The 18206-nt window shown below is 33.0% G+C and overlaps 1 protein-coding gene across 7 annotated transcripts in view; it reads left to right on the top strand.

The window, feature by feature from the left end:
• The window catches only part of POSTN (periostin), a 35645-nt gene extending 19361 nt beyond the window's left edge, over positions 1-16284 (top strand). The window contains exons 14-23 of one of the 7 annotated variants that reach the window (XM_053563509.1): positions 98-200; positions 308-375; positions 1090-1135; positions 4377-4457; positions 7541-7630; positions 8324-8413; positions 9134-9211; positions 9568-9651; positions 14326-14367; positions 15472-16284. In XM_053563509.1, the coding sequence (XP_053419484.1) occupies positions 98-200; positions 308-375; positions 1090-1135; positions 4377-4457; positions 7541-7630; positions 8324-8413; positions 9134-9211; positions 9568-9651; positions 14326-14367; positions 15472-15509 (720 nt within the window). In that variant the 3' untranslated portion in view covers positions 15510-16284. The remainder of the gene's footprint in view (positions 1-97; positions 201-307; positions 376-1089; positions 1136-4376; positions 4458-7540; positions 7631-8323; positions 8414-9133; positions 9212-9567; positions 9652-14325; positions 14368-15471) is intronic. The other 6 variants (XM_053563510.1, XM_053563511.1, XM_053563512.1 and 3 more) reach the window with 6 other exon arrangements.
• Positions 16285-18206: the final 1922 nt, after the last annotated feature.

Raw genomic sequence — 18206 nt, 5'->3', positions numbered from 1 at the left:
CTAGAATAAATATAGAATAGTGTTCACCCAACATTTAATTATCTCAGTGTTCAGCCTTCACTAAATCTCTCTTTGGCATTACCCCCTGTTTTGACAGGTAAATGACACACTTCTGGTGAATGAATTGAAATCAAAAGAATCTGACATCATGACAACAAATGGTGTCATTCATGTTGTAGATAAGCTCCTCTACCCAGCAGGTTGGTTGGTACTGAATTCACTAATAGGTTAAGTCTTTTTAAATAAGAACCTAGGATTTTCATTTTACCCTTTCTTACTAATGTGCATTTAATATTCCTCTTCATAGACACACCTGTTGGAAATGACCAGCTGCTGGAAATACTTAATAAACTCATCAAATACATTCAAATTAAGGTATAGGACATTATTGCTTTTATTTCTTATGTGGAACAGATACTGAAGGCTTACTATAAGAGACTAGAAATGTATGCACTGATAAGTAAACATACACTGGACATGGATTGTTCTTTTTTGCTGATGTGCCAATGGTCCACCTTGAAAGAATTGATAAGACTGCATGGTTTTATTTTAACAAATACTTACTAAAAGCTACTTGGGGCCAAGTAGTAAATTAAGTGTTATGGAAAATATGAAGTTGAACCAGATATGGTCTTTATTCAAAAATTTTAGCCTACTTAGGAAAATAAGACATACATAAATAATTACTATCTTTCTGTCATCAAATACCTTCACTGCTGAATACAAACAAAGACAAGAAATTCATTTATAAAAAATTATCAGTAATCCCATGTGAAAGGCAAACAAATATTTTATTCTTTTGTCATTGTAGGAATAAAATAGCCAAAAAATGCAATAGTATTTAATAAATATATTTAACCTTGAATTAATTATTCCATTATTTTTTAAACTCTGAGTAAAAAGCCTATGACTTATGCTATCTGGCCTGATAGGAAGGAATCGGAAGATAATTTATATGCAGGCTTCATTTCTCTTTAAGTGTAACAATAGCTGTACTGTTTTTACTTCAGTAAGAATTAAAGTGGTGCTATAGTTATGTTGACACAACTACCAGTTTTTATGTTACTAAATATAAACATTTCTTTCCAGTTTGTTCGTGGTAGCACCTTCAAAGAAATCCCCTTGACTGTCTATAGTAAGTATATGATGAATATTTGTCACATAGGTGGCAAGATGCAAAAAAAAAAAAAAATCACTTTTTTTGTATTTACAGATATTGATAATCTGGTATTTAGAATTTCAAGCAATGTCAAATGCTATTCCACTTGAAATAGGGCTTGAGGTCTGGGTGAGGCCTCTCAGGCTTGGCTGTATCATTAAACTCTGATGAACCCTTTCTCCACACTGGAAAACACAGGCGTGATACACCTTGGGAAAGGCAATAAAATATAATACTACTGTGATGAAGAGTCAGAAAAAAAATGACCTACAAAGGGAAGAGTCACTATGAGGCTCTCCAGAGGTCTCTGAAAATTCAGAAGTGTGGACACACAAATGACATTGCCGAAAATTTGTTTCTCACTCTGCCCTTGAGCCCTGATCTGTTTTAAGGGGAGGTGGGAAGTGTGTGCCAAAGAATCCTAATGTTTATGAGTTAGTGCTGCAAAAACTCTCCCCATCCAAAACTGGACAAAGGAACAAAATTCTGCCAAGTGATAACTCTAAAGTTTCCAAATCCCAAGATTGTTTTTTAATCCCTGACATTACCAGATTATCAAAATTAACTATCTGCTACTTAACAATTCTAAAGGGCATTTCATTCTCATAAATGTATTTCATAAGATATTGTTTTCATGGGGGGCTTTTTCTTCCTTTATCTTTTTGTCTCTTTCTTTCATTGTAGTTTTTAAAGCAGAAATTCTTTTCATTTTGTTTTGGCTCCGCAATTTAAACACTCAAAATATATCGGTAGCTAACACATTTCTTTAATCCTCACATTTATTCTGGCTAGAATATTATTCTGTTTTATACCATGAGCATCGAGTTATTTGGTAAGAAAACTTCTGTTAAAATTTACAGTAGATATGGAAAAAGAGTAAAGCCAGTGTAAGGAGCAAAACAAAATGTCTTGCTGCTTCTCTTGTTGATTTCAATCATATAATAACATGTACAATTTCAGTATGAGGCCAGCTCAGCACTGTTTTAAAGATTTCATGGGAAGACTTATGATTCAGCATGGTAAACATTCCAGCCTGGAAGAATAAAATCTTCTTAAAAATACATTTTATAACAAAGTGAAGAATCCTTATGGCTCTATTCATCAGACGTGTTATGTCATCTTTATACATCAAAAATATATGTATGATATATGTATATCTACACTACTTTCCTTTAACTTTTTTACTTTATCCATGTTAATTCCACTATTTTCTACACATGTTAATTCAATATTTTGTTTACAATCAGCTGAAATACTATTATAATCCCTTTATTCTTTCCTACTAAGTTGTATCCTCACTCAGCATAAACTACATTTTCTGAAATTATGCAAGTCTAATGACTTCTCTATCTACTTAGAGCCCTCGAGACAGCTCTAATATTTACATTCTAATGGGAAATGTTTCTTTTATTCCTCCCAAGATGGATATTCTGTTATTAAGAAGCATCTTCAAATAGAGTAGAGACAAATTAAACCAAAGTTTCTATTTTTATGATCCTTTATTGATTTGGCTCTGAAATTCCCTTAATCTCCTTGCTACATATTTTTCTTATTCACAAAATAACATGCCCTTTAAATTGTATCTTTGGGAGAAAGGATATTCTTTAGTGTCAGTTGTCAAATATAGAATAGTTGAGCTGGAGAAGACCAAAATTAGTATTCAATCTTCAGATATGACCTATCAAAACTATTGAAGTGTTCAAGAAAGCACGATTGAAACAGGGCTGACAACCAACGAAACATCATAAACTTCAAGCTCCTTAACATAATATACAAAAATTAAACTAAAAGTAATTAATCCATTTTGATAGTAGCAGCAGAGACCTCTGTGCCAAGACCATCTGTGGGATCAATAATTGAAGACACAGATTTGATGTATTTTTGAGCTTCATAATTTGAGATCTCAAAATATAAAATCTAGTATGATGGAAACATAGGTTCTACTAAGGCCTAAAACACACTTTAATTCAAAAAGTTGACACGGCTAGAAACCTTAGAAACAGAATGGGAGAGCTGACAGAAACCAGTCTATGCAAACCTCTTGCCTCTCATGTGTCAACTCAGTATGTTGTCAGTGCACAGCTGGCTATAATGCTGTTCATTGTTTAATGGAACCACCTTTTATGACATCTTGTTAAAAAGGACAAAAAGCCAATAGTCCTGGTTGTATGGCTCCAGAGACACATTTATTTAAAATAGAAAGCCAGGCTTGGAGCCTATATCTCAGCTGCTAGGGCACCAGCCACATACACTGGAGATCCTGGGTTCAAACCCAGCTCGGGCCTGCCAAACAACAATGACAACTACAAGCAAAAAATACCGGGGTGTTGTGGAGGGCGCCTATAGTCCCAGCTACTTGGGAGGCTGACGCAAGAGAATAGCTTATGCCCAAGAGTTGGAGGTTGCTGTGAGCTGTGACATCACAGCACTCTACTGAGGGTGACATAGTGAGACTCTGTCTCAAAAATAATAATAATAAAAAAGAAAACCAAATAGTTGATTTCTGTTTTAAATAAATTTCACACAGTATTATCTTTCTTGGGTAGATGGCATACACTTAAAATATGTACCTTTAAGTTTTTAAAGAAAATTATGATGATAATGAAGCTGAAAATTATAGACATTTAGGATGGTAACTTAAATACTGACCATACCATATTTGTTGAATAGAGCTCATGTCTGGCTGGCTGAAATATATTCTTACTTTTAAGTATTCTGAACTATTTGGCATTTTTTCCTTTCTATGTCACTTTTATCAAATGCATGAAAAACATTTTAGGTCTTTTTCTTTCAATTTTTCTTTTAATTGAAAAAGAATCCAACAATGCAATTTAAGATATTATGAATTGCATGACATTAATCATGTTTGTCTTTTGTTGCTATGCAGCCAATATTTTCAAGAAGTACAAATGAAGGTAAAGAGCTTTAGTGGTATAGTTCAAAACTATAAGTTTCTAGATGGAATTTCTCACGTAGTGATATAATATTCCACTGGAACAAATTCAGCTCACTGGACTTCAGAGTTCAACATCTGGACATGAGAAGATATTAGATTATGTACCATGAATATTTCCTGTATCTGACTGCCTGAATATATATACCATATCCGCTACCTTAGCACCCTGAAAAGACAAAAAAAAAAGAAAGAAAGAAAGAAAATTTTGTTCAGGTTGTTTTTCTTTAAACATCATTCATCTTCCACTTTCTATACTTTCAGCAACTAAAATTATAACCAAATTTGTGGAACCAAAAATTAAAGTGATTGAAGGCAGTCTTCAGCCTATTATCAAAACTGAAGGTAAAAGTCAATGTTATACATGGTTCCTTTTATTATGGAAAAAAAACATAAAAATACTGATTTCAATGAATGTGTCTTACATTCTTTTTGAAACTAACATGCTAAATATTTCTGTTCCAATGGCATGCTCATGTAATTGCAGAATGCGGAGTGCAAATTATTTAGCAAAGTAAATGGTGCATTCCTAATACTTTCAGTACATTTGCTTGTACTTCATTTAATTTGAATCTAATTGACTTTGTATTAGCACTAGCACCCAAATATTCACCAAAGAATTCAATCCTGAGCTCTTTTCCTCTTTTACTATGATTAGACTCTTCTTTTTTGTTGCTGTGTTTCCAATCTCTGCACATGGTCCCTTTTGTACTGTTAAACCAGCTCTTTAAAAAAAATGCTGACATTTTTCATTCTGCAAGCTAAAAGAGCATAGAAATTATACACTGATAAAAGCTTTCAAATTACAACCCTATGTGATATATTTTAAAATTAAAGCATTAGAACCAGAGAAAGAAATAAGCATTTTGTGTAGTGAGTCAACTTTAGACTAATAGTTCTGAATGTGTTCTTATATGTGACATATCACATATATGTGCATTTTACATATGTGTGTTATATACATATAGACATGTAGATGATATACATGTCTATGTATATACACTGATCTTGATGTTTCAGATGGGAACATTTAAATAAGCAGTGACTTTTCTTGCTATCCTTACTGTCTATGTTAGCCAACTTCAACATCTTTGATGTTATGCTCATTTCATGTATTTCATTTATCTCCAAAAATCAGACCTTAAGAATTTTTATTTCTATGTTTACGCATCTTAATGTAGTGATGAGAAAAGACCTTTTTATCTTCCTCATTCCATAAGGATAGAAACAGTCCTCCAAAAAAGTAACATATTATATCATTGATTAAATCTCAGAAAAACTATTCTTGTAATTAGCTTTGATTTTGACATTTCTTCTCATTCAGGGAATTGAGATGGAACCTTCCAGAATACTTTTGTCTATACCTTTTTGAATGAGCCATAACTTAAAATGCACCCATTGAGAACACATAAGGAAATGCTGATTTCCTAGCTAATTGGTTATGTACATCATTATTCATTCTTGAGATCTAAAATTAATTTATTCTTTGAAATCTGTGAGTTTTGTTAATTGTTATGCTTATACTCATTTGAATCATTTTATATATGGATGAAAAGAAAGAAATTAAATCCAGAAATTTTTGTTGAAAAACATTTCTTAATCATTTTTATGAAAAATGACACAATGGTACTTGACAATACAATTGTTTTTTAAATTCTTGTACTGCTTTGAAAAATCAGATTTCCTGACCTTTTGTATTACAATTGTATGTAGCTTCTTTACCTGAAGTCATTGACATGAGCCATTTTTCTTATTTTCAAAGATTTTTCTCTCTTCCTTCAAGTTTCTTCATTCAGCTCACTTATCTTCTCAATCTGTGTCAGCAGAATTCTATCCTATTAATCTTTCTTTGATTAGAAGCACAATGGAGTATCATCCACTGTACCTGGCTTCTTCCTATAAAGGAACATGGATTTAAAAATGGGCCATGTCACCTATTCACCAATAACTCTTGAGTTCAAAAATTCAGTAATTTTACTTTTGTAGGAAACAAATATTTGTCTTGACAGCCATTTGTAATTCTCCAGCTTCAGAGAGTGTTATTCCATCTCCTTCTTACTGTTTGAACATTTGCACATTCATTGATGACTTTCAAATTCTTACTAAATACAGTAGGCTCCAAGACATAGTTTTAAAATGTTCCTTATAGAAGCTACTTAGCCAAATTTTATAATTAAGAATCAATCAACTGACATTCAATCCAAAAAATAGTTATCAAGCACCAGTTGTGCTGGGTACTCTCCTAGATGCCGGGAATAAATAGGAAAAAAATTTATAAAATGCCCATCTTCATAGAGCTTCACTATAAAAGATGTTTCTGAAATTTCAGTTTGGCTTTTCTACAGAAATATGAGTTTATATATTTTTATTAACTCATTTCTTGTTCTCAAACTCCTGAAGTATACTTTCTCTACACCTTAAAAATAGTACCTTATGTCTTGTACCCAATATCTCTTGGCCGCATAGATCAAACATTAGGGCATGAAATAGTCATTATTTGAAAGAACTGTACTCTTATTTTCATTATTTTAGATTATTATAGAATATTTAATTTTGGGAATGATATTCATTAACAATGTCTACACAGACCAAAACATTATCTCAAAGATAAGCAAATTCAGTTATGTTTGACTGTTGAAGGGTCTTATAGTATGAGTTAAATGTACTGAACCTTATTTTCTTACTTGTATATGACATAGTCTTGGTTAACTAATGTAGTAAGCAGCTTTCTAACATTCAAAATGATTTTCTCTGGGAGCAAAATCATTTTGCAAGCCAAATGCAACATTTATTTAACTTTGGCCTTTGAGGATCTGTTTACCTGTTATTTAGTTAGTTTTGTATCATTCTCACGGAGAAGGTAAGTACTCAAATCCATTTTCCTATAAGACCTCAAACGCCACATCTTAAAGGTAAGTATTAAATTGTGATTTTCTTATGTCCAGTCCTATGGTTACTAGAACAAAAATGCAAGGTACTGAGTAATTTACAAACCTGAAATGAAAATTTTTGGTAATTAAAGGGTAACATATAATATCAGTATGCTTAAAGTAAGATCCACACCAGTTATCATTAGAGCAACTCAAATGTGTACATGGTACTGCATGATTCACAAAGTTTAGCCACACACAATATTTTGTGTGATCAGACCTAATAAAACTACCAATGAATGGGTGGATTTATACATATGTTTAAACCCTGAAACAGATTATAGTAATTTTAGTAGCACACCAGTAGACAGAGTCATTTGTTCTCATAAATATTATCTAATTTGAAGACAATGAGAAATTTTAAAATGAATTTCATACATAGAGCCTGAAACTAGCTTGACATTCAAGTAACACCAAATGTTGGAATAAATTTCCTATTCTGGTAAATTTTAAAGACTGATTTAACAAGATAATTTGTCTTCTAAAATAATGTCTCAGGACCCACAATAACAAAAGTCAAAATTGAAGGTGAACCTGAATTCAGACTGATTAAAGAAGGTGAAACTGTAACTGAAGTGATCCATGGAGGTACGTTGTGTGTATTTCCTGGTGCCTACTTGGCATCACTGTGATTCTTTTAAAATACTGTCGGATTAGGAATACTGAACATCTGATACTTTCTCTTGGTTTTAACTTTACATAAATTGAGGGAGTCATTTTCTCCGGTTGTGGGTCCTTTATTAGCCAGTCAGAAATAAGATATAGTTTGCCTTTTAATGGATCTAGGTAAGATTCATTTAACCATTAAGCCACCAGATCCAACAAAGCTGTCATCTATATGTGATGATTATGAATTATGACAACACTGATGTCAGTACAAGTGGACATATTGGACTCAAAAACAGAAGAGAAATAGCCATTGTATAGGACTCTAAACACCGGTATGAGGATTTATTTTAGGATTCCCTTCCAGTGATATGTATATATGTACCCTTAGATTCTCATTGAATACACATTCCACACTCAGGAAACAAGAATAACATGAAGCGTTAGCTTGGCAGCTGGCCTTCTCCCTCACCCAAGATTTAGGACATCAATATTACCTTTTAGACCTTTAGCAACAATAATTGATATGACTTTATTTGAGATATGCTCCCAAAATGATTATGACTGATTCTGAAATGGCAATATTTTAACAAGTATACTTAATCATTAAAATGTGTAGCTAATGCAAGTATAGAAACCATATGAGGATAAATCAATGCATTTTTCAACTTTCAGAACCAATTATTAAAAAGTACACCAAAATCATTGATGGAGTACCAGTGGAAATAACAGAAAAAGAGACACGGGAAGAACGCATCATTACAGGTAGTCTTTAATTTCATACATGGAAGTATGCTCAGATGACAAAGATCAAATAATAGTTAATTCTCAATTATCTTTATATGAATCATTAAAGAAACTGGCAAAGTAATTTTAATGATTGCTACTTAAATTACTTTATTTCTTGTCTACAAATGATACTATTCTAAATAAGAAATCTGTTTTACTGTAAATTGGATATTTATAGGTAATTCTGGAAGCATGTGTTTTTGTTATTTGTTTTTATTCATATTATATGATATACCCTCTTTAGTTTACTGTTTATTAATGAGTTGTTGAATCCTAAAAGAAAAACTATTATTTTCTTGAAGCTTTCTTTACTCTTAAGGTCCATACAACTATATACAAAAGATATGAAACTTCATATAAAACAACTTACTGATAATTTTAATAAAACTTTGCATCAGTCTGTGTCTAAAATTATGAATTTAGCTGTTCCTATAAGTACTGGTTCAAACAATTATTCAGCAACTATGGCCTGTGCCACCTCTTCATGTAAATAAAGTTTTATTGGAACACAGTCATGTTCACTCATTTACATAATGTCTATGGCTGCTTTTATACTAGAACAACAGATTTGAACAGTTGCTACACAGACAACATGGTCTACAAGTGTAAAATATTTAAATACTTATCCTCTATTACTACACAAAAGAAATTTGCCTCCCTCGGTTTTTAGACCTTTTTTAATTGTATGTCTTTTAGGTCCTGAAATAAAATACACTAGAATTTCTGCTGGAGATGGAGAAACGGAAGAAACTCTGAAGAAATTGTTGCAAGAAGGTGAGTATATTTAGACAAGTAAGTTTCATAAGCAGTCTATATCCAAGCCTAAAATAATCTTTGAGGCTTTGTACATGTTTTCTACTCTAATTCTATAGTCCAAGTTTCACACAACATTAAAAAAGCCTGAAAATATGGAATGAAGCATAAATGACAGCCATATTTGTTTTATTATACAGTATAATGTTCAACAGTTTTATAAGAAAATTAGTGTATCAAAAACAACACTAAAAACTGTGGAAGAACTGACTTGGTCTGGAATTTATTATTTGGCAGCTGCCATTATTTATCACATCAAATCTGCTGTGTTTTTTGTTGTATAAACCAATTTCTGCTATACACATGTATCCTCTCAGAGGTCACCAAGGTCACCAAATTCATTGAAGGTGGTGATGGTCATTTATTTGAAGATGAAGATATTAAAAGACTGCTTCAGGGAGGTTAGTAAAAGGATGACAACTAACGCCCTTAACAGGTTTTGGAGACAGTTCTTCAACTTTTTAAAGACTGAGAAAGCAGATCTTTCTTTTAACTAGGTTATAAAAAAGAAAACCATCAGCTGTTGTCTTAACAGATGGATGGATTGGTTTGATGGTAGTTTGATAGTTGTGAAGAAATAATTACTAGTTTAAACAGTCTTTAAAAAGTTCTATGGTATGAAGCTTGGGGAGCAATGAATATTATTTTTGCTTTGATTCAGATAATGGTAAAGCTATTTTAAGTGTACAAAAGAGGAATAATCTTTACATTTCTAGTTGTTAAGCCCAAATTTGACTACATTTTAAATTTTTAAAAAATGTATTCACTGCCCCCATAGCAACAATAAAAGGCATGTTTTTGGATTCTGTAAGTGCATAGATAACCCCCAAAACAGTGCATTTAGTAACTTTCTTTCCAAAACTACCTTCTTGGGAATGAGTATCTATTTCTTCTAACAGTTTGAGTAATAATCTATATCTGGATGTATAAATTGTTTTCCATATAAAATTAATCTTAATTTTTATGGAATGTTCTGTCTTGCATTAAATAGACTTACTTTTGAAAGCAGAAAAAAAAAGAATTCAAAATCTTACACAAATTCTACAAGGTAATTAGTTGGCATTTAAATAAATGGATTTTTACTTCATTTTTCTAACAACAAAAATATTTTAAGCTAAAAAATATTTAACAGAAATAAGTATTTAAATTTTTTATAAAATAACGCTCTTTGAAATACACTGTGAATTGAGAGACACATCAGAAACACTGTATTTGTCCAAAATACAATTCAGGTGGCTTTTCCACTTAGATTTTAAAAATTGCATCACTGTGTCCAGGAAGATAATAAATTCTTAAGACCTGTGTATTTTTTGGCAACTATTATTTCTATATTCTGTATTTCAATATATATAAAATCTCTTACATAGTATGTAGAGACTTGTCAGTGATGTTTAAAGTACAGTTTTTATTTAACTGATGACAAATTTTCCCTCACTTGAAATATGTATGTCTGAAAAATACAATATTTCCTTTCAGAACACAAAGAATAAATAGCATGCCCAAGGCTTAATGGAGCGAAGGATTCTTGTAGGATCTAATCCAGAATTTGTTATCTACCCTCAAATGTTTAACTGTCTTACAGGAAAACATCTAAGGATCTGAGGGAACACACTATGAAGATTAAATTGAATTCTTTTTTTTTTTTAAGTCTTTGCCATAGTAAGCAGCTTTGTAGAATGATAGTGCTTTTTAGGAAATGAAACAGGTGTACCTGCTTATTTGCTTTCATTCATTTAGGCTCAAACTTCAGGTAAGTATGTTTTCTTCCCCTTTAATAAGCCCCTGTTAATAAGTTATCATATACAATGCAGCTAAGTACTGAAGTATTACTCGGGGCCAAGAAAAGATATAACTGCTACAAGTTAAGAATATGATACTCGGTTTTTAGTTAGTGGACTACTTTCTTAACTCTTGTTTTTTTTCTTCTCAAAGATTTATGCTTTTAGCTCCCACTGTAGGATCTTTCTACATATCTATAAGGCATCAGTTCTCACAATGCCACATCATAAATGTTCATCGAAATATTTCCAAGGTTTTGCTTTTCACAGGAAAGACCGTATACACAGTAGAGTTACTAGTATCAGCATTCATTGAACATGCTAGTTTTTTTTGTTTTTTCCCTATATAAACCCCCAGGTCATCACTGAGTCACAAGTGATCCCCTGTCTAGATCCTGAGGGACACTGATTTACAAAGAAGCTGGTGTAAATTACATTATACAGGACCTTTCCCCTAGAGTCTGGGTAATTAATATGTACATATCCCAAACATTGTCTTCATTTTGATAAGTTCTATCTGAAACTGAATTTACATCTGTTCAGATTGTCAATATCGTGGTGCATGTAGTACATTTTGATGATCTGAGTATATTTCACAATCACTTGAGTCCTGACTATTAACATGGCTAAGTGGACTTTTCATTACTGATATTGTGATTTGCCACTGAAATACTTTCATGCCCCTAACTGGAAAATGCTCTCATGAAACACATAGAATTTTTTATGCTTATCTTAGATAGAACTATTTATTCTGAAGCTACCCAAGCAATTAAAGGAGAATAACAGACTATGAAAAAGGAAGAACAAAAAAAAATTATTTGAGAAGGTTGTGGCAAATCTGCCAATATAACATGTTAAGATTTATAGCCTACATAGAGAATAGTACATCAGGTATAGGTCTGCCTTCAGTATGAACTTGGACTTGAAAGTTAGTTGGCTCTTTTCTACCTTACTCTTTTCATTTGAAAAATGTTAGTACTGTACTTACATCTCAATGAATTAACATGTGAAAACTCTCAATGTTCAGCTCATAGTAAGCTGTCAGTGAATGTTACTATCAATATTGTGTAGTATCATCAATTAATATTAACATGGTGAATAACGTCATATTTTACATCCCACTCAAATTTCTATAGTCATAGCTATGTACAAATGCAATAAAAAAAAACTTCCAAATAACTGGACTAAAGCAGTTTGCATGCTTTAGGCAGAGAGGGGACATTTATGCCAAATTATTCAGGTTTTATCCTATCACATTTTGCTGTTCTAAACATGAACACAACTCTCATTCATTTTGAGGTAACAGAGATACAGGAAGCACACCTGACTTCTGTACTTTAATTAAGCTTTTCTTTTCAAATATTTGTTTCCCACAATGAACTTTTTTAAAATTCTGCAATATTATCATAGAAAAATAGTACTAAGTTAGCTAAACCTCATAAAGTGAATGCTACCAAATTTATGAAAGGAAATTTTAGCATACTTGCTTGTCTTTGTTTTAAAAAGTAATTTTGCAAATGCTTCTATGACCTACCTTTCAACTGTACAATAATTTACACTTTGGAATTTAATAAATCTATTATAAACAGTGTTCTTATTATATGTGTATAAAGGTTAGATCCATCTCTCCTTCGTGTTTTTTTATAAGCTATTATTTTGTTTCCAACCAAACCTAAAGTTAAGAAAAATAGATCTATTTGAGAATATTTTGTAAGTCAGACTTCAGTGTCTGACATAGAAAGTGTCTTACACTTTCCCATTATGTAACCTAGCGAGGTTTTCTATCATTCTATATTTTACAATAGTATTGACAAAATATGACAAATGGTTATACATTTTATATTCTGGGGATAAAAAGGCATTTTGATAATGTGCTAAGTAGTATGAAACCGACTTCATAAAATTAAGAATGCTATTTCTTTATTAAAAAATTTACTTGGTAGGGTGGCGCCTGTGGCTCAAGGAGTAGGGTGCCGGTCCCATATGCCGGAGGTGGCCGGTTCAAACCCAGCCCCGGCCAAAAAAAAAAAAATTTACTTGGTTTTGGGCAGCGCCTGTGGCTCAGTGGGTGGGGCGCCGGCCCCATGTACTGAGGGTGGCAGGTTCGAGCCCGGCCCCCGCCAAACTGCAACCAAAAAGTGGCCGGGCATCGTGGCGGGCACCTTTGGTCCCAGCTGCTCAGGAGGCTGAGGCAGGAGAGTTGCTTAAGCCCAGGAATTGGAGGTTGCTGTGAGCTGTGTGATGCCATGGCACTCTACCGAGGGCCATAAAGTGAGACTCTGTCTCTACAAAAAAAAAAAAATTTACTTGGTTTCAAATAGCCCAAACTATTCACGGTGATAGTTTTTATAGGATTTCAGAGAATTGAAAACATTGTATGTAATATAAAGATGTTAACTCTATTGCTGACTATAAATGATATATATAGTAAAAACAACCAAGAAGTCAAATTTGGAGTAAAAAGCTAAGTAGAAAAGCAAAGCCGCTAGGACCACACTTACTCTTTGATCTCACATGCCCTGAAACTGAGTGAAAATGTGAGTGTAGGCCTACCAGGCCTACCGATCTTGTCAATGGGTAAAAAGAAAAACAAACAAACAAAAAAGGGAATTGAGAAAATGTCTCACTTCTAACGCTACAAAACTGTATGCACTTGTTCTTAAATATGAATGCTTTTATTATTTTTAACTAGTTATTTTTTTAGAGAATTACATAGGATTGACCTTGAATTGGGCCAAAGTGGGGGATACTGGCACATTTTTCCTGAAATGTTATTATTATATTCCTAGAGTCATCAGGTCAATGCTATTTTATTATCCTCATTTACAATAAACAATTGTAAATTGATCTACAGTGAGAATTTTGCAGAAGCATATGTTACAAGTAGGGGTGACTGCAAAGATAATATGGCTATCTCTGGAAAGATACTTGGGTTAAACTCTATATAATGTTTATCATCTTTTATCATAAAGTAACGCTTTTTACTAAAAGGGTGAGAAAATCATGTAAGTCATATACTGTGTGCAAAAATGGCATATTATGTGGGTGTGAAAAAACATAATTAAATAATGTGTTTTGCAATTAGGAAACATCCATTATCATATGTGGAAAATAAATGTCTAATTGTCCGTTGTAAATATGAAACTCTTAAGGATTGTAAAATTTACTACTCAAAAAAAAAAAAACTACCTGTTTAAGTGACACCTATTTAAAACTTTGCACTTTTCTGCTTAACCACATCTCCTGTCTGGTTTTAACCATAATTAAAAAGTGTTTCTAACTACAATTTAATTCTAGACACACCTGTGAGGAAGATACAAACCCACAGAAGGGTCCAAGGTAAGTGTGTGAACTATAGTCATGTGTATGAATGTCACATTGTGTTATGCTGAGAGAAATCAAGGGAGAGAAGAGTATTTTCACGTGTTTCATTGAATTGTGTTGTCTGTCAGAGAGAAAAGTTCATTTTAAGGCAAAGGATTTTGATGGCAAGAATAAGAAAGTTAATTCTTGTGTTCTGCACTATTAATAGAATCTACAAATAACAAATATTAAATGAAAGGCAAATGTGCTCATGTAAACTGCTAGGCATATTGAACCACTCAGGTGGATTCAAGTGTGAGATCCACACGTTTATATCAAAATTATATCAAAATTCAGTGTACACGAACAACTTTGTGTGTATACAAGTCAAAAAGAAATTTTGAATACCAGAGCTAAGCATACAGAGGTAGCAGGCAGACTTAAAACCTTAAAAATATTATTATGTAAGATGAGGCTACAGTTTGAGACACAAATAAATAAGAATTGTACATATACAGAAAACCATCAGTATACCTACTTAGAAAATTTTGATATAAATGTTCAGATTACATGTATTATATACCACACATGCACTACAATTTTCTTTATGTTACACTATGCGTTTTCTAATTCCTCCACTTAGGTTACCATACATTCTAATACATTAAAAGAGCAAAGATTTCCCTGTGGAATTCAGAGTAAATTACAATCTTAGAATTAAAAAGTTGTAATTTCTGACATAATTAAATACTAATAGTGAAAAGAAGTTGTAAGGTCTGTCAGTGCATCATAACCATATCTGATTTTGACCCAATTAAATGTATATATCTCTGAAAGTAAAGGATCAGTTGGGCAAATATGTTTTTAGCTGAAGGATTTACCATGGATTTCTTGTAAACATTCAGATCCATCCAAATTGTCTAAAAAATAATCAAATTTAAATTTTTTGTTTTCATATACCTTTGATCAAAAGATAATCTTGGTTTCATCAACATAAACTAAGAAGAGTATTAACAAAACATCTTCTAAAATATAATAGAAAATGATGTCATATGATAGGTAAATGCAGACTATCATGTTCTTAAACTCTCAAGTTTCATTACATTCAGAATCTATCCTGTCTTTCTTCTTCCTACTAAGGTTCTAGAAGACGATCAAGGGAAAGTCGTTCTCAGTGAAAGTCCAAAAACCAGACTGCAAAGTTTAAACAACCCTGAGTCAATAACCTGACCTTAAAAGAAAACGACGAGAGCCACACTGACATTGGAAACTGAAATATTAGCATAAGAAAGCAATCATCAGACAATTCTGAAGGCAAATTTAGTATTTGTTTTTCCTGAATGAGAAACCTGAGGGAAATGTGGGCCTAGCTTTCTTTGGGATAGGAACTGAAGGGAATATATCACCTAATAGGTTTTATCACCTGGACATTAAAAGTTCTGGCTAACTTCAGACTCCATCAAAGAAAATCCTTGGCATCAGATTTATTTAATTTGTACTTAATTTATTAAAGTACAAATTTAAGAGTAGTGAACTGTTGTGTAACTCGTTGAAAAGACTGGGCCTTGAATATATGTAATGGTTAAATAAAATGCATTTAAGCAGTTACCTCTCCATAGGATGCTAGTTATAAAAATAGGTGCTCAGTATAAAACAAATAAAACCCTTTACATGAGAAGGCTTTGTACATTTCTAGACAATGTGGGTTTACTGGTAAATTATGTTACTTTTACAACTAATTTTTGTACCCTTGAAATGTTTGTCATACACTTCTGGCAGTACAAATTTTTTAATCTCAAACATTTCAATAAAACTATTTTTCAGGTGTATAGAGAATTACTTCGCAGTGAGTAATTTAGAAAACTCAAGGTTTAAGTTACAAAGTGGTTTGGACTTGGGAAAAAGACTTTATACCTCTTGTAACAAGTACTCATTAAAGGAAATTGAATGAAATTAATGTTTTCTTGAATTTTTCAAACTATTACATTATATAAAGAATTGTTACATGGGACATTCTCACTGGGGTTAGGTGATATCTCAGGGTGGTTTTTATTTGCATTTCTCTGATAATTAGGGACAATGAGCATTTTTTAACAAGCTGTGGTATATGTACACCATGGAATAGTATTCAGCCATTAAAAAAATGGAGACTTTACATCTTTTGTTTTAACCTGGATGGAAGTGGAACACATTCTTCTTAGTAAAGCATTACAAGAATGGAGAAGTAAGAATCCTGTGTACTCAATTATGATACAAAGACAATTGATGACCTAATACATGTGTAGGGGAGAAGAGGGTTGCAGGGAGAGGGAAGGAGAGAAGGCAGTGGGGGAGTCACGGAGTGTGACACACCTCTTCAGGATGGGACACAATTATAAGAGAGACTTCACCTAACAAATGCAATCAGTGTAACCTGGTTCTTTGTATCCTCAATGAATCCCCAACCAAAAAAAAAAAAAAAAGAATCATTTGACAATGAAGCAGTTATAAAACATCACCTAAGTACCTGATTTTACCCTGAGATTATGCTAAGCAGAGAGGATTCAAGAAATGAATCAGATGATGCAGTTACCATGCTCAAAAGATAGAGAGGCAACCAATTATCCACACTGCACCAGAAGCTATCATTGAAGAATAAATAACACTCCACAAGCATGACTCATTGATTTTTTATTCTGGGCTAGGCATTAGGGAAGCCACAGAGATGCCCTAAACTAAGAGTAACAGAGTCCATTGCATGGCAAAGAAGTGAAAGAAAATATTTGCTTGCCTAAAATCCTAGACATTGACTTGATCAACTCAGATCTCAATAAGCGTCATCTTTATCTTAGATTGCTTGAAATAAGAACATTTAATCCTACCAATCCCCTTCCCTCTACCCACCTCCCCCCTCCCTCCCCTCCCTTTTCCCCTTCCCCCTATTCTTAGGTTGTAACTGGGTTATAGCTTTCATGTGAAAACCCTAAATTAGTTTCATAGTACGGCTGAGTACATTGGGTACTTTTTCTTCCATTCCTGCGGTGCATCTTACAAGGGTATGTGTGAAATTTGGTAAACGGTCTGTGAAGCTAGTGAATGATGCCCCATGATTATACAATGTACACAGCTATGATTTAATAAAAATAAATAAATAAATTTATTAATCCTTTCTAAAAAAAAAAAGAAAGAAATAAGAACATTTAGGAATGGAATCCATACTCCATAATAACAAAATTATACTATGGATAGGAGGGCAATCATTTTGAAACTAAAACTGAGGAAGTCCACCTAAAGATGCCAGGCTTAACCAGAGATGTCTAGCTTCTTGAGTAGCTGAAAGATTCTTTGTTTGAAAAGCTATTAGTGTGAGTGAGGAAGTGAGATATAAAATTCTGAGTGTCATTTGCTGAAATACTCGACAGCTGTACTTTTCCAGAAAACTTTCTTGTCTCAGAGAGTGGGAGATTTATTACAACCAGTGAGAGTCCCTATCATAAAAGAAAATGCCCTACTCAGTACCCAAGAAGAGAATCTCAGCTGTAAACAGTGTGGTTATGGTCATCCCAAGATGATTCAGAAGAGACAATTATGGTTCTGGGGCACACTTATAGCTGTGACTCTGCATTACAAAAGTTTCTGTTCATGCCTTTTGCCCACTTTTTTATGGGGTTGTTTGATAATTTTTCTTTTTTTTTTTTTTTTAAGAGACAGAGTCTCACTTGCCCTCGGTAGAGTGCTGTGGCGTCCCAGCTCACAGCAACCTCCAGCTCTTGGGCTTAGGTGATTCTCTTGCCTCAGCCTCCTGAGTAGCTGGAACTACAGGTGCCTGCCACAATGCCTAGCTATTTTTTGTTGCAGTTGGCCAGGACCGTGTTCGAACTCGCCACCCTCAGTAT

The sequence above is a fragment of the Nycticebus coucang genome, chromosome 15 (genome assembly GCF_027406575.1).
Source record: "Nycticebus coucang isolate mNycCou1 chromosome 15, mNycCou1.pri, whole genome shotgun sequence".
NCBI classification, from domain to species: domain Eukaryota; kingdom Metazoa; phylum Chordata; class Mammalia; order Primates; family Lorisidae; genus Nycticebus; species Nycticebus coucang.
Note: the sequence above shows the minus strand (reverse complement) of the source record. Positions and strands in the feature narration are given on the sequence as shown.